The 24,264-nt window shown below is 48.9% G+C and overlaps 2 protein-coding genes and 3 non-coding genes across 5 annotated transcripts; all 5 read right to left on the bottom strand.

The window, feature by feature from the left end:
* Positions 1-915: 915 nt before the first annotated feature.
* On the bottom strand, positions 916-5,818 carry PPIE (peptidylprolyl isomerase E). Its single transcript, XM_026098051.2, has 10 exons — positions 5,735-5,818; positions 5,547-5,645; positions 4,909-4,952; positions 4,427-4,453; positions 3,741-3,822; positions 3,221-3,321; positions 2,704-2,827; positions 2,438-2,623; positions 1,409-1,551; positions 916-1,307 (listed from the first exon to the last, which is right to left on the bottom strand). Exons 1-10 carry the CDS (start codon positions 5,763-5,765, stop codon positions 1,239-1,241), a joined length of 906 nt encoding a protein of 301 aa, XP_025953836.1. The 5' UTR covers positions 5,766-5,818; the 3' UTR covers positions 916-1,238.
* A 1,124-nt stretch (positions 5,819-6,942) lies between these two features.
* Positions 6,943-21,839, bottom strand: PABPC4 (poly(A) binding protein cytoplasmic 4). The gene is made up of 15 exons (XM_026098049.2): positions 20,681-21,839; positions 14,372-14,565; positions 13,942-14,057; positions 13,314-13,453; positions 12,952-13,046; positions 12,198-12,335; positions 11,515-11,610; positions 10,721-10,993; positions 10,350-10,437; positions 10,058-10,177; positions 9,376-9,503; positions 8,624-8,717; positions 8,383-8,513; positions 8,194-8,293; positions 6,943-7,299 (listed from the first exon to the last, which is right to left on the bottom strand). Exons 1-14 carry the CDS (start codon positions 20,871-20,873, stop codon positions 8,207-8,209), a joined length of 1,893 nt encoding a protein of 630 aa, XP_025953834.1. The 5' UTR covers positions 20,874-21,839; the 3' UTR covers positions 6,943-7,299; positions 8,194-8,206.
* Positions 9,803-9,935, bottom strand: LOC112982135 (small nucleolar RNA SNORA55). Its single transcript, XR_003258910.1, has one exon. It is a non-coding gene; the product is annotated as a small nucleolar RNA SNORA55 (small nucleolar RNA).
* On the bottom strand, positions 11,097-11,227 carry LOC112982137 (small nucleolar RNA SNORA55). Its single transcript, XR_003258912.1, has one exon. It is a non-coding gene; the product is annotated as a small nucleolar RNA SNORA55 (small nucleolar RNA).
* Positions 11,768-11,900, bottom strand: LOC112982136 (small nucleolar RNA SNORA55). The gene has a single exon (XR_003258911.1). It is a non-coding gene; the product is annotated as a small nucleolar RNA SNORA55 (small nucleolar RNA).
* Positions 21,840-24,264: the final 2,425 nt, after the last annotated feature.

Raw genomic sequence — 24,264 nt, 5'->3', positions numbered from 1 at the left:
AAGAAGGGAGGCAGCGGAGTAGGTGCTGGACTGGCCCGTCTGTCATTCCAGGTGACTGCTGAGCGTCCCCCTCTCGTTGTCCCGGTCGTCAGGCCCCCCCAGCCCAAAACAGCGCGGAAAAGTAGCAGGCGACTAAGAGCAAGGCGGCATTTCCTACGGAAAGGGAACACCCCTGGTTGGCAATCAGTTGGGCTGGCAAAAATGAACTGAGCCCCCCCATCCCCATCCCCATCATCTCCCCTCACCCTGGGAACGCCTGGGCCAAGCCAACGCCGGCACAGATGTTCCTCCCCACAAGCACCAGTTCCCGGCAGCCCCCGGTCCCGTCATGTCACGGGAAGCCCCAGTTAAATCGCTAACAATGATGCGGTCACCTCCGCGGTGCAAGGCCAGATCTGCCCGCTGACGGGAAGGGGACGCGCATGCGGCTACCCCCTCCCGGACACCGCGGCTGGAGACCCAGCCCCTTCTCCTCCCTGCCCTTCCTACAGCCTCATCGCTTTTTTTTTCCCTTCCATCGCCCAAACAGCTTATTCATTTCCTGGTGCTTCTTTTCCAGCCCTTCTTCTCCCACGTGCAGCTCTAAGTAAATACCCTCCGTCCCGGTGGCCAGGCTCGCTTCCCAGCAGAACGGCTCCTGCCTCCCTCTGCTGATGGGAACGGACATTACAGAGCCTGAGGCCAAAAATACCCGCACTAGATCCTGGTGGTGATTTTTTCGGGGGGAAGAGTATGGTATGAGACCCAGCTCTGCTTCTCTTGCCCCAGCACGGGCAGCCGCTGCTGGAGCCCCAAGTCGGGAAGGGTTTGAGAAGACACGGGCAAACGCAGACACGGTCCTCCGCGTTTGAAATGCAGCGACGCTGGAAACGACCCCACTCAGCAAGAAGTCAAAGGCCAGGGTTAGAGCCCCGATATTTTTAAAACTAGGTTTTATTTTCATCAAGCAGCAAGTCTTTATCAAACACACCAGCAGAACGGGTCCTGCCTGGCTCCGGAGATGCCGCGGACGGTGTTTTCCGAGACGGGCCGCTGTCCCCCCGAGGTCGGCCCCCACCCCGCAGCGCCGCGTGCAGGCTGGAGCTGTCAAGCCAAGCTTTGCGTAGTGCTTTCCACGGGAATCGCGGGAGCTGGGCTTTGCGAGCGGGTCGCGGGGCTTCCCGATCCAGCCGCGTCTCCGGCCCCTCCGGGCCAGGCTGGAGACGGCCGCCCCATCCCGCCTCCTCCACGAGCTGAGGTCACGCACACTCCCCACAGTCCGAGATGATCACCTTCTGCTTCGGCTTCCCATCTTTGGTACCTTGAGCCTTTAAGAAAAGAGTAAAACAGGGACAGGAATTGGAGGTACGAAGCCGAAGGGCAGAAGCGACGTGGGCAGCGCCCCGTCCCTCCCGCTGCCGGCTCCCACCTCGATCTGCCGCACCACGTCCATGCCCTCCGTCACCTCGCCGAACACCACGTGCTTCCCGTCCAGCCAATCTGTTTTATCGCATGTGATGAAGAACTGGGAGCCGTTGGTGTTCGGGCCGGAGTTGGCCATCGATAACAGTCCTGCGACCAAAAAGCTTGGTGTTATCACGAGGGTGTGTGCAAGGAGCTCCAGCAAACCCCTCCCCAAAACCCATTCCCAGGCCCCCAAAAAATGCTGCCAGTTTTAGGAGCATCTCTGCAAATTAAATTCCATAGAAACTGGTGGAAACTGATTACGCAGAGAGAGCAGCGCTTCCAGGCATGCAAGATGGAAAGGGCATTAGAGATTGTTAATCTTTTTTTAGCTGCAGTAATAGAAAAGGTGTTTGTAAAGGAGACAGATAAACCTGCTTGCTTTTTGCTGCTTTTCTAATGTTCAGATTTTTACCGTGACATTCTTCCCTTAAAATCAAACAGGAAAGTAGCTTTGAAACTCTGTCTCCATTATTATAATACTGGAATCTAAAAGGGCTTATGGAGAGGAAGAGAATCACGCGTTTCTGCCTGCTGGATGTAGGTGATGCACGACCATCCGATCACAACAGCTTGCATAGCGGGGGAAGCGTTTGGCTGATACAGATCTCAACTTGGGGCTCTTACTGTCAACCCAGCCTAGGTTAAAACAGACCAAATTTTGCCATGGATGGTGTTGAGCCATTTTGTGCTCCTGGTTAAATACATGAGTGGCCTCACTTGTAAGATCTACCCGCTGCTTCCCCGTGGCGCAGGGGCACCTGGCCAGCACGACGCCAGTCCTCCCCGAGACGGCCCCCGCTGAGAGCCAGGGGCTTGAAGAAACGATGAAAGAAAGCCCATTTCTCCTTCCAGATTAAGTCTACATCCCACTGGCAGCGAGATGCTGGTGGAGCCACATCCCTTTTGCAGGTAGTGCTGCAGATCCACCCAAGGGAGCAGGAGCTCGTCCGATCCGCAGGAGCCCGCTCCCGGCTGTCGCTGCTGGCCCTACCTGGCCCCGTGTGTTTCAGAATGAAGTTCTCGTCGTCAAACTTCTTCCCGTAGATGGATTTGCCTCCGGTGCCGTTGTGGTTGGTGAAGTCTCCAGCCTGACACATGAACTGGGGGATGATGCGGTGGAAGCTGCTCCCCTTGAAGCCGAAGCCCTTCTCGTGGGTGCAGAGGCAGCGGAAATTCTCTGTTCGGAGCAGGGGAGAGAGGTGAGAGCCGTATCGCTGTGTGAAGCGACGACACCGGAGAGGCTGACCCTCTCCTCACCTACGGTCATGGGTACCACATCCGAGCGCAGGAGGATCTGGAGCCGCCCGGCAGGTTTGTTGCCGATCTTGATTTCCATGTAAACCTGAGGGTTGGCTCGGGATTTCTTAGCAGGAGGCTCACCCTGGGCAGGAAAAGGAAAAAGCAAGTTTTCCTGTGCTCTCCCTCCAGAGACAGCTGGCCCCAAGCTCTCAGCCTTCAGTACGGCACAAACGAAGGACATGGCTTCAAAACTCCCCCAAGAAAGTGACAGCGACAGCCTAACACTGACAGGGCAGAAAATGGCCGTACCTTCATGGCTCACTGGATTTTTGGGAACACAGGCTCTGCCCAAGGCTGCCACTCACTCTTGGCTCCACACTTCTGACAGTTCACAGGACCCAGAGACACCTGAAGTGATGATTCACCCACCCCACGATGACATTCAACTAGCCCGGGGGGATACAGGCAGCTCCAGCTACTGCTCCCTCCCCGCTCAGAGGAGACCCTGCTGCTTTGGCTCATTTATTTTTCCTACCTCCTGCGTTTCTGCTTTGGGGGCCTCTGCTCCCCCCTCCTCTGTGTTCTCCTCCAGAGTCTTCCCCGAAAACTTCTTCAGCCAGTCGTCATCCGACCAGACTGCAACAGCAAAAGGAAGGGTCAGAGCAGGGGAACCGAGCCCATACGGCCGCGTGGGGTCACAGCGCGGCACGGCCAGGCAGCGGGACCGCACCGAAGGCGTGGGGGCACTCGGCTGGCAGCAGCCCACCCCGAAAGACAAGGCGTGCGGTTACCCACGCCACCCAGGCCAACAGGGAAATAACGGTCAGGGAACCGAAAGGCAACTGGAAGTACAGCAAAGCTCGTTTTCATCAAGGGATTGGGATGTTTTTGGTTATTAGGATGCTGGTGAGATCCCCAAATGGGAGGCAGAGCAATACAAGCTGAGGTCTCTGCCTCAGGATCTGGGAAAGCAGACGGAAAGGCTGATGCTCGGCGCAAGCACAAGGCTCTGAGCTGTTCACTGGGTTGTTCTCCTCTCCTAAGCACCAACTCACCAGGCCTTGATGATCCTTCTTTAATCCGCATTGGTTTGGCCAAGTTCACACGGATTGTCCTGCCGAAGAGCTCAGATTCATTCTGCAGAGGAAAAAACAAAACAAAGCCCACCAAAAGGTAAAAAATTGCTGTTCCCCCCCCCAGATCGTGCAGAGGTCAAAGAAACACAGAGCCTCCTTTCTCTCCCTTCTCCTGATTTTGGACTGAGGGCCCCAGACCTTGCAACCAGACCACAGGCAATGGTGAGCATGCGAATGAAGCAGGGACGAGCACAGCGGGCAAGGACCTGGTCCACAGCAAGACTCGAGCCCCGGCCCTTGCCCCACGGGGCCACACCTGAAGCAGCACCCACCCCATTTTGGTGGACAGCTTTGTTTACATTATACACGTCCAGAGCTGCCACTAAACGTTGCTGCGGTTATCTCCGGCCTGTGTCCGTTCCCAACATCATCCACCCAGGACAGCTCGGTGGTGGGACCGTTATTGTGCTCGCCTTCCCCTCCCACGAACAGTGCGGTGTGAGGCATGCGGAGGTAGGGGACAACAGCCCAACGGGTATTTCTGAAACAATCTGCCTTGCTCCATCCTACCGGGAAGCTGGCAAAGCCCTGTGCTGAGAGGAGCAGAGCAGTGATTACGCTTTCCAAGACAGCATTTGGCATGCAGATGGGAGCAGAGACCATACCATGTTGTCAATAGCTGCTGCAGCATCCTGTGGAAAGAGGGAAAGGTCATGATTGCCATTTCTTCACTCTTTTTTACATAAGATACTTGATCATCTACACCAGTATTTGGGAGAGGAGAAGAGAGATCTTGCCTAATGAAGCCCAGGATAGGTCATGACACCCCATGCTCCAACCAAGGCAAGGAACCCACCCACTGCTGCTGAAGACAAACTGAGCTGAGTGTTTTGGAGCAGGAGTGGCCATGCTTCAGCCCAAAAGAAAATGGGAAAATTGGGAACTTGGAAATGCAGGACAGTGACTCGACTGCAGCTACTGGAGAATGGTCCATAGCTGCGACAGGTAGCCTGTGCCTGCTTAAATCAACTGCAAGACTCCTGCTGTCTTCAACCAGAGGAGGATCTAGTCCAAAATGGAGGGTTTGGACTCCAAAATGGGAGGAAGAAGAGATTCCAAATTGCTCAAGTATTTGCCCCTTTCTCACCTCCGCCAGCTCAAATTCAATGAAGGCAAATCCTCGGTGCTTTTCTGCGGAGAGAAAAACGAGCAGTCACGGGGAGCAGGGATGAAGAGGCGAGCCCTGGGATGACGCGGTGAAGCCAGGGTGAGATGAGGAGACCCAGGACTAGGTGGCCAGACTTAGGCCCAGGCCATGAGCCCCGGGACCAGGTGGCCAGTCCCAGAATGACGTGGTGAGCCCCAGGATGAGGTGAAAAGCCCTGGGAAGAAGCACTGCGTCCCGGGACGAGGTAGCCAGCCCCAGGATGAAGTGATGAGCCCCGGGATGAGGTGAGGTGCCCTGGGATGAAGAACCAAGCACGGGGACCAGGTGGCCAGTCCCACGATGGAGTGCTGAGCCCCGGGATGAGGAGGGGCGCCTCAGGACGAGGCCACGAGCCCCAGGATGAGGCTGCGAGCCCCCGAAGCAGGCTGTGAACCCCAGGATGACGGACTGAGCCCTGGGACCCAGCACCCAGTCCCAGGATGAAACCTGTAGCCTCAGGATAAAACTAGGAGCCCTGGGATGAAGCCACGAGCCCCGGGAGGAGGTGAGGAGCCCCAGGCTGGAGCAGGGAGCCCCGGCGAGCCCCCTCCTGGCCGCCCCCGCCCCGGGCCACGCACCGGTCTCGTAGTCCAGCGGGATCTGGATGTCGGTGATGTCTCCGAAGGGGATGAAGGCGGCGTGAAGCACCTTCTCGTCCACCTCCTCGGCCAGCCCGCCTGCGGGGCGCACAGCGCGTCACCGCCCGCCCCCCCGGGGGGGGGGGAGGCCCGCGCCCCCCGCCGCCGCCCCCGGCCCCGGCGCTCACCCACGTACAGCACCCGCTTGGTGGCGGCCATCTTCCCTCCCGGCAGCCTCCGCCCGGCCCCTGCCCCGGAACCGCCCGGCGGCTCCGCCCCGCGCCCTCGGGGCTCCGCAGAGGCTCCGCCGGGCCCGGCCGCGGGGCTGCCACGGGGCTGCGAGCGGCCTCCCCCGGGGCTGAAAGCAGCCCGCCGACCCCCGCCCCAAGGATATATTGTAATTCCACTCCTCCCTGCTTTTACTCCGATCTCAAGCAATGTGGACAAATAGCAATTTGCTGTAGGACTGAACGGTGGTAGAGGGTTAGGGAACAAGCTGAACTAAGCCTAAACCTCAGACCAACCTTGAGCTAGGCAGCGGCCGTTTGCGAGTTTGCCCTCCAAAAGCAGTGAGCTTTTGCCAGGTATGTGTCCCTGTATGTCCCTATTTGTGCCACAGCAGCTCGGCCTATCTTATGTCCAGATCTCTAAGGGAGCTTCTTGCATATTTTACTACCACCTCCTGCTCTCAAAAAGGAGATAGGCAGAGTAGCATTTACAGTACAAATGAGAGCCATTACTGCTTTTCTAAGACATTCTCATTCACAGGCTTTTTGCAAGCCTGAATTAAGCCTCAGTTCCACTAGAGAGCAGCCGTCCTCCTTCTACAGGGCAACTAACCTGGCTGTGGAGCTAGCCCCTTTCCTCTGGCAGAAGTGCTTTTTCAAGCTCTTGAGTAGTGTCAGGGCTGACTGCTCTTTCTCTCATCAGTACTGCATTCTGTATACTTATGTGAAAAATACTTTGGGATGAGAAGTGTTTTTACAAAGCAGGTAATAAAATACCCAGACTGTTCTGTAATGACAGAACCACTAAAAGAAAACATCCAGCTGAACGTGTAGGACGGATATATATGAAGAACAGGAAAGAACTTCCTCTCCTCCAAAGTGATCCAAACCTCCTTCATGCTCCACTTGAAAAATACCTCCCACTGTCTGCTGTTATGTCACCAGTTGGTTATAGTCACCATCTGGACACGAACCAAACCTGACACAATCATCCTGTGCCAGAACTTCAGCACAGTTGCTCCAAAACAGTGACTGTCTAAAGTTAACAAGCAGAATAACTCAGCTCAATCACAATTTAACATATCAATCATGTGACAACTGCCTTCCGGTTCAATTTGATAAATTAATGCAATGTAGCTTACTACATTCTAGAGAAAAGACAACAAATGTAGTGAAAGTTTTTATTCCTTTATTGATAAATGCTTTCCAGACTTTCCAACCTGGATTGTTCAGTTAAAACCAAAACCACAAAAAACTTTCAATCAGAAATCCTCGATGTCCTGCTTAGAAAAGACAAAGGGTAACTCTGTCCTGACCACAAAGGAGAAGCTTGCAAACTTAATTCTGGTTTCGGAAATCTAGAGCTTCATGGAGTTGGCTTTTTAAATAAGATTTTAAAGATTAATTTACAAAATGCAATATAACTATGTGATATGATGCATGGCATTGAGATCTGCAGGACAGTGAAGAATCTTCAAACATCTTGAGCTGATGTCTATGAAGGGGTTATTTGGCTTCTTTGCATCCTGTAAGAAAAGAGGAAGACAAGTTACCTGCATATGGCATAGTTCACACCAGGCTAGTGAACTGTCCAGCATTATAAACCATAAGGACTCCAGTAAAACTTGCAAGGAACAGAAGTTGTTTTCCAGTTGTGGATAGTATCCATTGCTGATAATTTATTAAGATATTCAAGTTCTTTAGCAGAGAAGCCAATTTACTAATGAAATACAGGAACCCTCATCATTCTCTACCATTTGGAGCCATGACATCTTACAGTGACATCTGACCAGAACAACTTCAAAAAAGTGCTTGAGATGTTCATAGCAATTCCAGGCAAACCCACATGGAGGAATTCATCAACGAAAGCAGAAAGGGCATTCAAAGAATCAAAAACCTTTTCAGAAGTCAAACAAGAGCCCGCAAACACAGACAACACTTGCTTGGATAAACCTACGCAATGAAATGACAGTCCTGACACCAGTACTTTAATATATACTGTAGGCAGATGATTGTCAGGATAAGGAATTGGCGTTAGCAGCCTATTTAGCCTTGAAGTCACTGGAACTTCTTGTACATCTTTTACCTTTTTTATCTCCTGGATTAGCAGCTTCAGAAGCCTCATCTCAATATATTATCCTTCCTTGACATGTCAGCTACTAGGAACACTTCAGGAACCCATGCAACATCTTTCTGATGCTCAAGTACAATGAGATCTTTGAAGTATACTTCTACAGCTTCTACCATAATGATTCTCTATTGGAGATAATGCATCACTTTCAAAGCGCAGATTAAAAACAGCCAGTGCTGCACCTGGACCTACATACAGGCTTCAAGGCAGGCTGCATTCACTAGCAATAATGCTTTATTTACTCTGATTCTGGAAACTTTTAACTGAAGCTGAGGACTGGGACACTCACCAGTCTTCCTGGTTTAAGAGGTAGCAGCAACCACGCCCACCTTCTGGGCAGCTTCTTTCTTGGCTTGATGAGCCTGCAACACTGCAACGGCCTCCTCCACCTTGGGTGGACAAGTTATCAAAGTGAGAGCTGTTCTCTTGACCAAGGTGTCCCAATCCCTGTCCCCTCTGAAGGAGCAGGCTAATTTACCTTTGACCGAAGGGACTCCGGAGACTCTAGCATGTGCAACAGCTCCGAGTTGTCAATCTCTAGCAGCATTCCTGTGATCTTCCCCGCAAGGCTGGGGTGCATAGCTTGAATCAGAGGGAACAAACGTTCTCCTAGAAAAGAAACACAGTTCACACAGGCCAGTTTCAATCAGGAAGTTCTCTGAAACCTGAGGGGATTTCCAAAGTAAGATGTGATCTGTAAAAACTGGAGTTTCACTTACCCAGCATCTGTTTCTGCTCCTGGGGAGGGGCAGCAGCCAGCATGGAGGCCGTCAGTGGTTCCTGTCCCTGCACATGTACTGCAGGCTGAGGTGCCTATAGAAGGGCAAACATGAGGATTCAGAAATAAATGCTAGGCTGATTGTTTCATATTGAAAGACAATAAGGTAGTCCCTCCCTCCTCTAAAACACAGCAATCTGTCAGGCTTACAGCAGTTTCAGAAAAGGGCAGATAAGGTGCCCTTTGTTCACAAACACACTCCAAGTCCTGCCCTCAAAAACTAGAATGTCATACAGGAGCACATAGCTTGTAAATAGCCTAGATTATAAGAACTGGACCTTGCACTGTAAGACAAGTGTCATGAGAGAGAAACACACACCCATGCCTGCTTTTTGTACAATGCAGCGGTGTATAGAGGCAAGCTGTGCCTTCAGCAATACCCTAGTGAGAATTTGGCAATGAGATGAGAGAGAATGAAAGCTAGCAAACATGTGAGAACAAAGATCCGAGAAGAATATCGTTACAGCAAATCTGGATAAAAAGGGCTTGGAAGAATAAGACAGATAAATCAACTAAGTTGCCCCTGGCAGAGGTATGTGAGGACAACTGCCATTTTTTAAATTCCAGTTTCTGATGCCTGTCTGGATTATAAAAAAGTAGCTTGGAGTTTCTGTAAAAACACTTCATCTGTGTGTAAAACCTGTTGGACTGCAGTTAACTACATAAACTTCACAAAGCAGACCACTATGTTACCTGCAAAGGCTGTACAGCTGGATGTGGGCTGCGGACACTTGAGGCATATTTATAAGGAGGAACCGCTCGGGGAGTGGGGGCAGCTACTGGCGGACGAGGAGCTAAATTCTGTGCTGCAGTGGCAACACCTGAATAGGAAGAGGAGGACAGAATTACACACACACAACAATGTGCAGCAAGAAAATGGTAATGTCTGATATTAACTGCTGAACTTTAACTATACACTGCACAGTCTAATACTGGTTTAGAAACTGGTCTCCAAAAGCCAATTGGCTTCTTTAGAAAGGAGCTATCCTCCCTAACACCAAGCCATGGATTCTATATCTGCTTTTAAGACATTTTCTACTTATTCCCTGGAAAAAAGTGAATTTGGATGCTTTACTCTGAAAACACCACCCATAATCTACAGAGCCATTTTTTGAGTGGTAAGTGTTGCAGAGTTGTAGAGATGAGTTCCAGGTGAAACAAAAGCAACCCATCTGGACTTCCACTGCTTTGCTGTAGCACCAACTGTCCCCAGACCTGCACTGCACTGCAAGGAATAGGAAAGATTCAGGTGCTGTCTCTAGCCTTGCTCCAGGCAGCTGTTATCCACATCCGACAGCCATCTACTAGGTCAACTCTTAATAGCATCCTCCTCCCCCATGGATGAGGGGAAGAGCCGGGGAGGCAGACACCTTACCAACTCGCTGGGCAGCAGCAGGGAGGCCACGAGAAGCCGGAGCATTGCCGGCAGGGGCCAGATGGCGCAGCGCTGGCCGTGGTCCAGACTGGCGCATGGCATTCGGCATTCCCTGGAAGCCTAATGGAAAAAACAAGGGAAAATCCTCAAGACAGAACTGACTGGCAATCAGGACAGTCAGCTACAAGCAGCAGGTTGGGGCTGTGCATGGAAGGGAAAGCGTGCACTGTTCTTGTCGGAAAGTACAGCCAGAAGTGCCTTACAGCAAAAGCGCTGCCTCTAGCATGCTCACCTTGAGGTCTTCCCCCTTGTTGCCAGCGTGGGTTAGGTCTCATCTGCGTCATTTGATTAGGTGCATAGTAAGTGGGTCTGCTCTGAGCCTGAAGAGAGATGAGACAAGCTCAGAGGGAATCTCTAGGTGAATAAAATTGTTTACAACATGTTTTGGGCAGTTGTTCCCAGGACTCAACACTCAATTCACCTAAGAGAGCAGGCAGCTCAGAAGCCACAGAATTAACTTCACTGACTCTGCACCTCTCATTAGGAGCTGCTTGCTTTGTTATAGGCACAAGAAAGGCTCGATGGGCTTACTGCAGTTGAACCATCAAAGGTCCAAGCCAGGTTAGAGCGTCCATAAAACCACACTAACTCGGCTCAGCTTACCTGGGGCACAGCAGGCATGAAATATCCCCCAGCGGCAGGCTGAAACTGGTTAATGATTGTGTTGGCAGGCAAGGCTCTCATCCCAGCAATGCGTTGCATGTACTGATTAGTTAGATGGGCCTTTCGCTCTTCTTTCCTTTGTGCAAGCGCAACATACAATGGCTTCGAGCCCACAATCCGCCCATTCATCTCTGTCACAGCTTTCGTAGCTTCCTCTGGAGAGGAGAAGCAGACGAAGCCAAACCCTTTGCTCCGTCCATCTTCCAGCATCACCTGCAGTAAACATCAATTACTAGTGGAGCAGCACTACAAGAACTAGCCTAGGAATCCATATTTTTCCACCCTAGAGAAATGTCAGATTCTCCAGGTAGGACAGAACTGTCACAGAGGTGTAGAGACAAGTATTCAATGAAAGACGACACCTGTCTGGATTTACTCTGCTTTTCTGTAAGCACCATGTGTCCCCAGGCCTGCACTAAGCAGCAAGGAGTGGGAAAGATCAGGTGCAACCTTGAAATGCATGTAGGGGAATGTAGTCAAGAGCCATCTCATGCTTACAGAAGTCTCCTCTAACAAGCATGTTTGCCATTTCCTGCCTCCTCTTTTGGTGAGGCAATAAGAACAAGTTATTAGTAAAATCCTACCTCAACCTGCTGAAATCTGCATATTTACTAGTCCAGATGTTCTCAAAACTAGAATGACCACGGGATACAAGAACTACGCTTGAATCCCATGTCAGATAACAGTCCCTTCTTCAGGCCTTAAAATACAAATATCCCAAAAGCCCACAATACCTTGGCACTTGTTATTGACCCAAAAGGTGAGAACTCCTTCCTCAGTTTTTCATCATCTATAGTGTCATCTAGGTTTTTAATGTATAGGTTAACTCCCTAGAAGGGAAAGAACAGTATACATAAGACATTCATATCAATAACGAGAAATCTTGAGCATATTGACTGTTAACACCCATCTCCCAAGCCTGTTACTTGGCTACAAACTGTTACTTTACCATAACTTTCTTTTTGTACCCCCAAAACTGAAGGCAATAGATGTCGCAAAGGCGTAGAGACAAGTCCCACTGTGGGGAAAGGGAGCCTGTCTGGATTTCCTCTGCTTTCCTGTTGCATCACATGTCCCCAGTCCAGCACCACACCGCAAGGAGTGGGAAAGATTCAGATGCAATCTTTAGTGCAATACAGTCTGCCACAAATTAGACATACAACAGCATAGGATTGTGCTGTCTCTTTCCAGACAAATGAGACTATCACAGAGGTTTTGTCACATTCTCCTAAACATCTTATCTCATCATCAAGACAATGCCCTGATGTCCCCTTTGCCCTCCAAATAACCATGGAGTTACCTTTAAATTTAAACTTGCAGGATGAAAATCCAACAGGATAACAAATGGCTCCTTTGCCAATTCCTCTAAAGTCTGCCAACACTGATACTTAAATTCAGAAAAGGAACAGACTGTTACCTGGTACCGGCTGATTCTCTCTTGTTTTAGCTGCTCAAACTTCCTTTTCAGTTCTGCCTGGCGCTCTACTTTCTTCTGTGCTCGGCCTACAAACACCATTTTCCCATTGATATCCTTTCCGTTCATTTCTTCCACTGCCTGGGTGGAAGGTTCAAAGAGAAAACTGTCAACTGCTAAAAACAAGACAGTAGCTGATCTTGTTAAGAGCTTGACTGTCAAAAGTTCATATCATATCCCTGTCTGCTAACCGATAAGCCAAGGTTGCCATGTGACCTTTGTATTGCTCCTGCATAACACAGGCTAGTTAAAGACAAACTAAAGTTATCAGGAGAGACCGTGCTCACAACCTTACCATAAGTGCTGGCCTAACAACAGCAATTTGTGAATTCCCCACCCCTTTTTGCAGTTAGCACCAAGCTTTGACAAGAACACTGCTGGGAAAAGAGCATTTCTAAGCAGTGTTCTTACTCTAGACATCTTCCTTCCCCTGAAGCCCCCCACTGTAGTATTCTTTCAACAATGAGTGTTCTTGATTATCCTACTGTACTCTGCATGGATCTAGTAATCTGGAGAAATACCAACTTACTCTTGAATGTCAAGCTAAAGTGCAAAAGTTTTAGTCCCAAAACCTAGATAAGGATGGGCCTCAGGTAGAGTTTTATCTCATTGCAGTATGAAGTAACAGGCTCCTGCAGTAATCCAGGTAAGTTTTTATTCTCTAAGGATAACCAAGCCACATGAAAGTTGGTCGTACCTTGTTGGCATCTTCATGCTTCTCAAAGCTCACAAAGCCAAAACCTTTGGATTTTCCAGTGGGGTCTGTCATCACTTTAACACTCAGAGTCTTACCTGTTGCAAAGGGACAGGTTTAGTAAAACATCATACAAAACTATTTCAAGACTACTAAACTCCATGTAATAGCCCTAGCCTTCTCTGTCATCTGTTTCTCAGCCTCTGCCTCCTGTCCAACATTTGGCACAAACTACCCACATCTCAGCTTTTCCTATTCTCCATCCTCAAAATGACCCAGGTGAAGCCATACACATGGTAGCAACACCATCAAATTAACATGGGCTATGAAATTCATGGCTGCATTAAAAGTGTTTCCGTATTTACCATATTTGCTGAAGAGCTCCTTTAGTCTTTCATCATCCATGTCATCTCCAAAGTTTTTAATATAAACGTTGGTGAATTCTTTTGCTTTAGCTCCCAACTCAGCCTCCCGCTCTTTACGAGATTTAAATCTCCCAACAAACCTGTAAGGGGGGGGAAAAGGAAAATCACAATAAGCAGGTTGTTTTCAAGAATGGAAAAAGTATGTGTGATTTGCAGCGAGGCAAAAAAAGAGTGTGTAGTAGGAACTGGGAATAGGGAGAAGGAAGGGCGACAGGAAAAGAGAAGGACAACGGCCACAGACCAACCAGAAAAATCACCTGACCTATGGCGAAGAGAAGCAGCCAAGGATGCCCACCCAGCTCTGCAGTGGAGAGAGTATTGGCCACAGAAACCCACCCCAGCCCACTAGCGGAAAGGTAGCAGATCAAGGCTTGGTTAGGGAAACCCAACAGCCCTGTAATGGAGAGGTAGCAGGCCATGGCTTGGGCAGGGTCACTCACCAGCCCTGTAGTGGAGAGGTAGCAGGCCAAGGCTTGGGCCAGGAGAACCAGTGCCTTGTGTGTCCCTGTTAATACCGAGATGCATCACGGTTCATGCGATCGTTGCTGCTTCTGGCTGTGACACTCACACTTTGCGGTCGTTTAGCAGCATGCCGTTCATCTTCTCGATGGCTCTATCTGCAGCATCCTGGGTCTCAAAGTGCACAAATGCGTAGCCCTTAGAGCCATTCTCATCACACACCACCTGGACGTGTGGAAAGAAACAGAACTGTCAGCTCTCTGAACACATACCTTTTCCTTTGCCACGCTCAGACACAATGCCAGCATGGGAGAAAAAGTTACTGCCAAGGGTCAAAGACGGACGCATCTCTTTCAAGCTGGCACACCTGATACTCAAATTTGACATAACTTCACCAATCCCTGGCCTTTTGGTCAAGGTCCACCTTTTTAGAGATTCCATCCCTCCCTTGGTGAAAGGTGTCCCTTTCGCTTTCTGTGTTGAACGTATCTGATCACATCACCAGTGTCATAGAATTGGACAAAGTAACCACATCTCACCTTGCAGGACAAAATATTCCCAAACGCTGAAAATGTGTCATAAAGTGCCTTGTTATCAATGGATTTGTCCAGGTTCTTAATGAAGACATTGCCAACCCCTGACTTCCTCAAGGAGGGGTCCCTCTGAGACCACATGATGCGAATTGGTTTTCCTTTGATCACATCAAAATTCATGGTATCTAGAGCACGCTCAGCTGCAAAGAGAAGTCAAGAAGAACAGATTGCTGTGGTTTGTTAAAGAATAAATGTTTCCATCATGGTGGTGATAGTTTTCTCTGAATTATGCTCAGCTCATGGAGACAGCTGGGACAATAGGGCTACCAGTTCCAATGACTAGTTTGTTTTGTTTTTTCAAACTTGATGTTTCAAGGAAGGTCTTTGCAGCAAGGTCACTAGACACATTTAAATAAGTACACAATAGGTTTAAAGACTTAAATTGACATGATAGTAATGTTTTAGCAAGCAGAAACAAATGTCAAAACGCCTGGGTTTTACGTACCAGTTATATTCCTAATTATTATAAAAGTAAATTGCTGCACCCATCGGAAGGAAAGGAAGGGGAAAAAAGGAAAGTAACAATAACAACTGTTTTAGCCGTTTGCTTTTCATAAGCTCACATTTACCGGTATGCATTTCTAATAAGAGAAAAGGATCATCCCCTATCAGTTCAGAGTCAGGGAAAACGTGCATGAACATGAGGCTGGCTGGAAAGAAGATACAAGACAGCCCCTACAATTCACGTGGCCAAAAAATGATTCCTAAGTTACTTAACCTAAAGATAACAATAAGAGTGGACAAAACCTTGGAAAAAGACCACACATCCTATCTGATAAATGGCAAAGTGTGTTTTATCTAAGTTTTAAAACCCCAGCAATGCCATTTTAACCTACATCAAAACCCCCCTCCATGAATCTATTTCTGCTACCTACTGACATATTAAAAGGATCATTACGTACACACATTAGGATCCTGTTCATAAAATTCAGATGCTTGGGACACTTCTATGCCAGCAAATACTCCCAGCATGGAGGGAGCAGAGAAAGAAGAGACGTTAATTCCCAGCATGAGGCAGAGAAAGAGAGGGATAGATAAGCATTAAAAAAAGAAAAAAAAATTCAAGGAATATTAACAGGGCAGAACCAAAGTTTTCCGAATTTTTTGGCTCAGTTCTTCCAGCCCATCTTTACCCAAAGATATTTGCTGATGAGATTTCAGGAGCAGCAAATTCAAGGAAAATGCCAACTTGAATACCTTCTCCTTTCATGTGATACTTTGCCATTGCAACTAGAGTAAAAATTCAGCATTTTATAGAACTATCTGTAGGAACTCAAATGGGATACTGCCTATAAAAGTCTCTTGTACTCCCCACTTCAAAAAATCAGGTAAAACTTTAAGAAATATTTTTCTATGCAGTAATTTTTCAGGTGCTTTGAAAATAGGGCTTTTTGCTGTTGCTTTTTAAATTGAAGTAGTACTATCATCAGTCTCCCCACTGCCTCACACACCCTCAGCTGGGAAACAGGTTCTGCTGGACTCCATTTAAGGAAGAAAATTAGGCTTGCTAGGACTCTACTGTTTAGTCAAAGGTGTTAAACTCAATTAACTGCCTTACTAAAATTACTCTTCAACTGCTATTCTGAATCAACACAACTCTGCAGTTCTTTCAGCAGACCATTCCTAGTAGGCACTTCAGAAGACAACTTAGCCCAGCTTGTCAAATTTGGCATTGTTTATTTATAGCAGGGAAAGGTCCTCCAGAAGCATGTGTTGGCAAGGACACAAACTAACCATATATACCATTCGCAGCAGAAACAGGGCTCCTGTTGAAAGCTGATGAGCAGATGAAGCAGTGACATGCAATCAGGGAGAATCCTGAAACTCTTTAGCAATTAAGATATACACTAATTATGAACTTATCCCCAACTCTTTCACACTTTCTAGCATTACCACCTAGAGGCAGATACTATTTCACTGCTGTTTCAACAGCTTGCTAGTATTTCTTCATATTTTTATGCAATGCTTGAAATTCACTCAAGCACTTCTTGTGAGCAGTGAAATAAGAAAGCCCTAGATAGATTTCCTAGTTTGAGAAAGCCTGCTATACCCACAAGTGGAAATGTAGTCACATCACACCAGTACCTGAGAAGAAATGTAAAGGATCAGCATGAGTGATGTGAATGACTCAGACTAATGACATCCAACTCATTTCCTTAATCTGAGCAAGCACCTTCTCATTTTCTTCTATTTAAGCCACAAAGCTTCAGCCATTTCAGTTCCTGTATCTATTTCTCTCCCACTGGTTCCTGTCATCCTTCCAGCAGACCCAACTGCAACTCATATATAACGTTGCACACACATGCTTAATCCCTTTCAGGCTTTTCATTCCTCTTCCACAGCCTTTTGGACAGGGAAAAATCCATGAACACCCCCCGCAGTTTGCCTTAGGCCTCCAAAAATTAGTCCCCTTTACAGGCTCTCCAATGAAGGGCTAAAACACTACTGGAACTAGCCACTGCGGCTGAGCAACACAGAGACAGATAACCACACACACAAGATTCACGCATTAGAAAATCTGCGCACAGAGTTTTACTTTGCAAAGACAGCTGCCCTACAAATCTCCAGCTTCTTGCTTCTTATGTCATTAAGTAAAAAAGACTCAACATCAAAAATACACAGCACAAGTTAAGCTATTTTTTTAAGAAACAGAGAGGTTAAGTACAAAACAAACTCTTTAACCCCATTGTCTTTGAATCGCTTTACAACTGTAAATTAGAATAAAAATGATGTCAGCAAGCAAGCATATGTAACTAACCACCCTTCCCTTTTAACTTCATACCTGCATTTATGTTCTATTTTAAGGAAGATAACAGAAGCAAGTTTTATCTACGTTCCTGTACACATTTCTTTTTCAGAGACACTTATCTAATCCCAGCTCAGGTTTCCTTCTTGGCTTGGGGAATATGCTGTTTTCTGTGCACTTCCAGAACAGCTTATCTTTATGGCCATATTAAAGTTTCTCTGTTTCATTATCTGAGCTGTCACGCTCACGACTGTCATGTTACGAAACCCAAGAATGCAATTAAATTGCATGAGAAACATGAAGAAATTCAGCTTTTCTTTATAAAGTCTTTTCCCTTTCCCTTGCCTTACAGTCAAAAAGAATAAATATTAAAGACCATGGCTAAGCCTACACTAGCCAGAACTTTGAAGCATTTTCTTAATCTGCCTATCACAGTGTGACAGATTCACTGTTCAGCATTCACTAGTTACTATGCCAAAGAACTGCAACTGAAGGCAGCAGAGCTCATTTTCACAAAAAATAACTTCTGCAGCAGACTACCAGTTAGACAACGCATGTCCATAAAGTAACCCCTTCCAGTGTCGAGCATCATTACGTTATCTAGCAAAAATGTAAAGAAAAATGTAGAGTCTGAACCAATTTAGACACAGACATTCTGGAACTACAAAGCAGGTTTAGGATACAACAGAAAATCTCCTGGTCATACATTGTCACAGGTAACTGGAAAGAGCTCTGGCTGTTGCTTCGTGTTGAAACACTGAGCTGCTCTCTGGCCAAATGGTTTGGTTTCTCTGGTTGTAAGGACAGCATCCTACTTCCCCATACAGAATGGTTAAGACGTGGTTTTCCTCAGATTTACGGAGCATTTACATCTTTCCCTTAGGGTGTCAAGGAAATGCAAACTATTATACAGTAACTTCTTGAATACTTGTTACCATTTCAAACATACTAACAGTGTGTCTACAAGAACTTCCCTGAAAGTTCTTTGAGCACAAAGTTTCCTAACTGCTGGTCACTTTTATGTGCAATTTTGTAGCATCTTAGCAACAATCAATAAACCAAAACTGATCCCTACAAGGACAGGGCTAGAAAACACTTCCCATCTTTTCACAGACTTTTTGTAAAATGGACTCCAAATGCATTTCTAATTATGCATTCCTGGAAGAAAATACAGATCCTTCCTTCCCTCAGAATGCCCTCATGCAGACATTACTGCCACCATAAAAACAAAACCCAAATTTTTGCACTTGACAAAAAAAACTAAGTCCTCCAATCCAAGTCTTGGTTTCAGAGAGACAACAAGAAGCCACCAGTGGGCCCACTTTTCCAAAATGATCAGTTTACCCTCTATTGCATTACGTTTAGTACAGCAGCTGTCCTTTATACTTGCGCAGCAAAATAGCACATGCTGCAGTTTGCCATGCAGAAGAAATTAGGAGCTTTTCAAGAGAGATCTCCTCAAGAAGGCAGGGGAGTCTGACAATCTCTCCTTCCCACTGTTAACTTTATGGTTAGGTTTAAGTTTCTGCTAGGTCTTAGAGGGCCAAAGGACAAGAGGCCAGTTACTTTATCAAAGTATCACTGGAAGCACTGAGACTTTCTTATGTGTGTGCTGCCCCACCAGGAGTCAAGAATGATGGAACACCCCCCCCCCCCCCATAAACACCTATTATTACCATGAAAGCTTACACTGAAATATATTGGAAGGCCACCTGTCTTAGCATTGGTATGAGCAGTGGAACTTTTTTCTATTAAAGCAAGCATATGTAACTAACCACTCTTCCCTTTTAATGTCATACCTACACTTCCACGATACAGATCTTCTCCTACATAGTCTTCTCTGTTTTAAGGAAGACGACAGAAATAAACTATCTATATTCTTCTGCACCTGCACCCCCAAAGACATTCATCTAATTTCATCTCTGGGGTCCTTCTTGGCTTTATTTCTGCTGCTTGTTTTTACTTCTCTTATCCTGAAAAAGAGAGATCACAGCCTAGAGACAAAGGCAGGTAAGGCTGGATAACCGTAGCCTTGCTTATACAGTACATGAACATAGCAAGGTGGGATCATAAGAGGGGGTCAGAGCAGACAGGTCCATCACAGTAGAAGATGACCCTATGGACAGCCTCTCAGGTTCATTCCTTCTCACTGAGTAGGTTTTAAACCATGCAAAAACATGGCTTGGCCTACATAAAAAGCACTTCTGAGAGTTCCATCAATGAGAGATTATGTACTGGGGTGAAAGCCAGCTTTTTTTCAGCCTGTCAAGGGAAAGGATCAGAAGCGCTCTATCAGATCAATCAGCATCCCAAGGAAAGATGTGGAGTTGGTACTCTGACCTGGGAAAGAGGATGGAAGCTAGGACAGCACAGGGTCACAATCAAACTACATCAGATCATATAGCATATTCCAGGCAAGAGCTCAGTCCCATAAGTCCTACTAGTTTGCAGGAATGCAGTTCTGTAATAACGTTTCTATTTTCTACATTAGAAAGATTTTGATCCAAAGTCAATATATTCCTATATGTAACAAACAGACCATGATCTGTAGCCTGAAAAATTGTAAAGCAGGATGATCTACTAGAGGCTATAGGAGAGTTTACTTGCAACTGAAGTCTGCAGTGTTGTGAACTGATTCTTGATTAAAGGAAAAAGTTCACTTTTGTTTACGTCTGTAGATGTCTGTGTCATATAAAGATGCTGCTAAGTTACAGCACAGAGCAATAAACTTGCACCAGTCAACAAGCGAAGGCTGTGAAATCAAGGGCAGAAAATGCTGACCCACTTTTCCTCCAGAAAGGACATGTTCCAGAATGACCTCTTCTGTTCCCATCTTTCATAAGCTTCTGCTGCTCTGGAATACCTACTCGAACAGGAATCAAACTAGAATATAAAAAGAGAGTCTGGGCAAAGCAAACCACCATGGGTTTTGCATGTGAGACAACCTGGTTTCACGTGCATTGAACATTGTGCCATCTTTCCCATTGTTATAAGAATATCACTTCACAAACTAGAAGACACACCAGGCTGCTTGCAAAAATACTGTGATCTGCAGTCAATCACATCTCCTATCTTAATTTATAGTGGGTGGGTAGCCAGAGACACAGTTAATCAAACAACATTTGACCAGGGCTGACTACTAGGAAGCTTTCCTGCCAGGACTGACTGCATGGAGACCCACATGGACAGCCTAAACCTACACAAGAACAAAACAGAGTATGATGGAGATTATTCTCTTATTCGAATCAGAACAAACCCAAGTCTCCAAAGTTTAATGTTAGCAAGAGAGAAACAGTCCTATCTATCAGATATACTACCAAGACTTGCATTTGCAAAGTATTTTGGAGATATGAAGCAGTAAATATTCTAGCTTTGCAACTGCAAGCAAAGGGTTATTTATCCCATAATTGCAAAGGTACTTGGGAATACACACAAACAGCAAAGGGTGGGTTAGAGGGGTGGAAAAACGTAAAGAAAAAGCCATGGATGTAGCCAGAGACATCACTTACCATCTGCTGGCTGCTGGAAGTTGACGTAGGCATAGCCTAGGGATCGGCGGGTGATCATGTCCCTGCAGACCCGAATGGAGAGGACAGGCCCAGCGGGGCTGAACTTCTCGTAGAGCATCGCCTCCGTGACATCGGGGTGCAGGTCGCCCACGTACAGCGATGCCATCGGGTAGCTGCTAGCCGCCGTATTCATCTTCCACCCGGCACGCGCTCCCGCCGCAAACTAAGGGGGTTTTACTCTTGGGGGGTGGGGGGTTTAAAACAGAGCTTTTAGTAAATATCTAAACAAGGGGGAAAACCTCAAAATCCTGTTTAAAAGCCTCCCTGAACGCAGGCCTGCACAAGCAGGGGTCACCAGCGGGGCTCACAGCGGGCAGGGACGGCGGCAACGCGGGGGGGGGGGGCAGCCGCTCGGCCACGCTAGGCCTCGGGACTGAAAGCAGCCAGGCAGAAGGGAGGCCTGGAAAGGGGCAGAAGCAAAGTGAACCTTCTGCCACAAGCGCGGGGCTCGGAAATAAAGCCGAAATTCAAAGCCGCCTCCTGACGCCGGAGCTTTTCTCCCTTCAGCTCCGGGGTGAGACCATCCTGGTAACCTTAAAAGCACTTCCCTTATTTTTCCCCTTCGCAGTATAATTTATCCCCGATTCTCCAGACCCGAGGCTGCTTTATGTGATTTTTCTGAGGTTAAAAAAGGGGGGGGGGGGGGAGAAAATTAGGAAAAATAACCCTCTCTGTGATATACGCTAATATTAATCTGTCTTTTAAAGGGCAGTTTCCTGCGGTGGAGTTACGGATATATTTATAGGGGGGTATAAAGCAGGCCGGCTCTGCCTAGGGCAGTAAACGGCGCCCGGTCGGAAGAGGCCGCCGCGCCGCGAGGGCGGCCGGGCCGCGGCCGCGCTCGCCCGGCGCCCCGCGCTTCCCCCGAGCCCTCCCGGCCCTTTCCCTGCCTCCGTGGCGGCGCCGGGATTCCGATCCCGGCCCCGGGGCGGCGGCGGCGGCGGCGCTGGGCCCGACACCGACTCACGCGCTGCGGCCCGGCGGGCGGAGAGGCGGCGGCGGGCGGCGGGCGCCCCTTTATAGCCGCGGCGGCGGCGCGAGCGGGCCGCCGTGCCGCGCAGGGGAGGCGGCGGGCGCGGCCGGGAGCGACCCCCGGCGCCCGCCGCGCCGCCGCCGCCCGCTGCAGCGACGCCAGCGGGGGGGAGGACCCGCCGCCCGCCCGGCCTGAGGCGAGGCGGCGGGGGGGGGATGGGGGGGGGAGGGCGCCTTCCTCTCAGCCCGCCCCCGCCGTCTCAGCCCCCGCCCCGCCATTTTGGGGATGCCCCGCGCCGGCGCTGGGGCGGCGACATGGCGGCCGCGGCCCTTCTCGCGCGGGCTGTGTGGGGCCGGGACCCCCCAGCGCCTCCCGCTGTGGCCACCCTCGCCCCCATCGCCCTCATCCCGGCCTCTCCGCCTGCCCCTGGCCGTCGTTTTGCTCTGGAAAGCTCCCGGAGCTGGTGCAAATCCCGAACAGCAGAGCAGCCCTGGTTCCTCCTTCCCTCGTGCGAGATGCACAAATGACACCCGCTCTGCCATGCTTCCCCCCCTTCAAGCCCCCGCCCGGGCCCGCGCAAGCCCTCCCCTCTGAGGTGTTTTATTTTCCACCAAAGACATTCCCCATCGCTCTCGAGTCCTGTCCCTCTGCCCCAAGCCAGCGATAAACCCAATAAACAATGATGCCGACTTCATAGTGCTCCGACTCCAGGCTGCCGGCGGCAGAAGTGGTGCCGCGGCCATGCTGGGGGTCAGCAGCGCGGTTTGACGCACTGGGCCGCTTCCCCTGAGCGAGGCCAGAGCCGCGAATCGGCCTCCATGGGCAGCCGGCGGGGCCTCGGGGAAGGGGTTTTGGGGCTGGTCCTCGAGCCCCCGGCAGGCAGAGAGGAGAAACGGCCGTGGAGGAAAGGCAGCGTGGACTTCACCAGGAGAGACAGTGATTTTTCTTGAATAATAATGTTTCTTGCTGCTCCAAGCTATGGTTTTGAGGTGTCGCTGGCAGGGAGCTCAGGAGTGGCTGTGCCTGGAGCTGTTCCCATAGCAATCTGCCTCCTCCCATTCACAGCACAATTTTTCCCGAATAAGTGCTAGCTCCCGGAGCAGCCTCCGGCGTGGCGCCAGCTCCCATCGTGTTTCGCCCTGGAGCAGGACCAAGGGTCGTCGACATCTCCCTACGGAAGCGAGTCGTCCCTCTCTATTCGCAGGGCGAGGGCTGAACGACGCTGGATGAAGAAGAAAGCTGCGGGAACAAGAGAGGGATTCACTCCCCTTCGCCATCCCGCGGCTTCACGCTCACGGGATGCGATGCCAGGCAGACCCGTAATGATCTATTTCCAGCATCTTCAATGGAGCAGGAGGACACAGCAGCACGAGATTTGGTGTTTCATTAATGACCTTCAGGCACCACAGACATCCTGTTAAGGGGGACTAACATAGTTTACAGAGTCCGGTAGCTGATCAGCTGTGACTTTGCAGTCATACCTTGTGTCGCCTTGAATTGTCTTTAAAAACAGTATGTGGTTGTAAACCTATCCCTTCACTACAATGGAATAATTGTCAGCAGCAGAATAAAAGGAAACAATAGCAAAACAATAATAATAATCCCTGTTTTACAATATTTTCAGTTCTGGTTATTTTCTAGAGACTCAGCTCTTCCTCCTCCTGAGCTCATCATCTTCCTCCCAGCAGCAGCAGAGGCCTGATGCGTGGTGTGGACGGGTGGGAAAGCACTAGGCACCTCTCTTTGCTGCAAAGCTCAGGTCCTCCACAGCCCTGTGCTTGTGAGTCGATAAAGCTGGAAAAGCAGTGGGCTCAGATGAGTTTTTGCTGTAGAACGAATTCAGGGTGGCTTCCGTTTTGACGGTTAAAGTCAAAACACAGCAGAGTTCAAGGAATATATTTCCACATAAAACTCCCTTTGGCTGCAAGCAGCCGCTGTGGCTACACTGAGAATCGCTTTTATTCGAACCATCTTTATTGACATTTGCATCCCCTCCTGCGAGGAGGCTGCTTGCAGACTAAACTGGAGTCCTTTCTCCTCCAAGACATCAGTCCTTTTCACTCTCGACATGAACTGACACACTGGGCTACCCACTGCCCAAGAAGGCCCAGGACTGTCAGAGGGATCCCACCACTCTTGCTCCTCTCAAATACACAAGGGCAGCTGGACCCTGGTGACCAGAGATGCCAGAGGTCCTCCCAGTTTGCCCTCTCAAGAGCTTTAGTGGTGCGTGGAGCAAAGTTTACATTTTTTAATGTTTTCGTTTTCCCAGTCTGCATCGGTCATGTTAGCGTGAGACCCATAGTGGTCTTCCCAGTGGCTCCATCATCATGTGTCTGAATGGTCCCCCAGTTCCTAAGGGTCGTCAGTAACATCAGTAAAAGATGGTCTGTTTTGTGACAAGGATGGCAAGTTTTCAACCAAATGTGAACCCTGCTTTAGGATTTCTCCTTGGTTTGGGGATTTTACCAGTAGAGGGCAGGCCGGGATTACGCCACAAGCCAAAAAAAGCGCAGCCGGGAGTGCAGAACCGCAAAGGGGAGACCACTGC

Source organism: Dromaius novaehollandiae, chromosome 23, assembly GCF_036370855.1.
Source record: "Dromaius novaehollandiae isolate bDroNov1 chromosome 23, bDroNov1.hap1, whole genome shotgun sequence".
Lineage (NCBI taxonomy): Eukaryota > Metazoa > Chordata > Aves > Casuariiformes > Dromaiidae > Dromaius > Dromaius novaehollandiae.
Note: the sequence above shows the minus strand (reverse complement) of the source record. Positions and strands in the feature narration are given on the sequence as shown.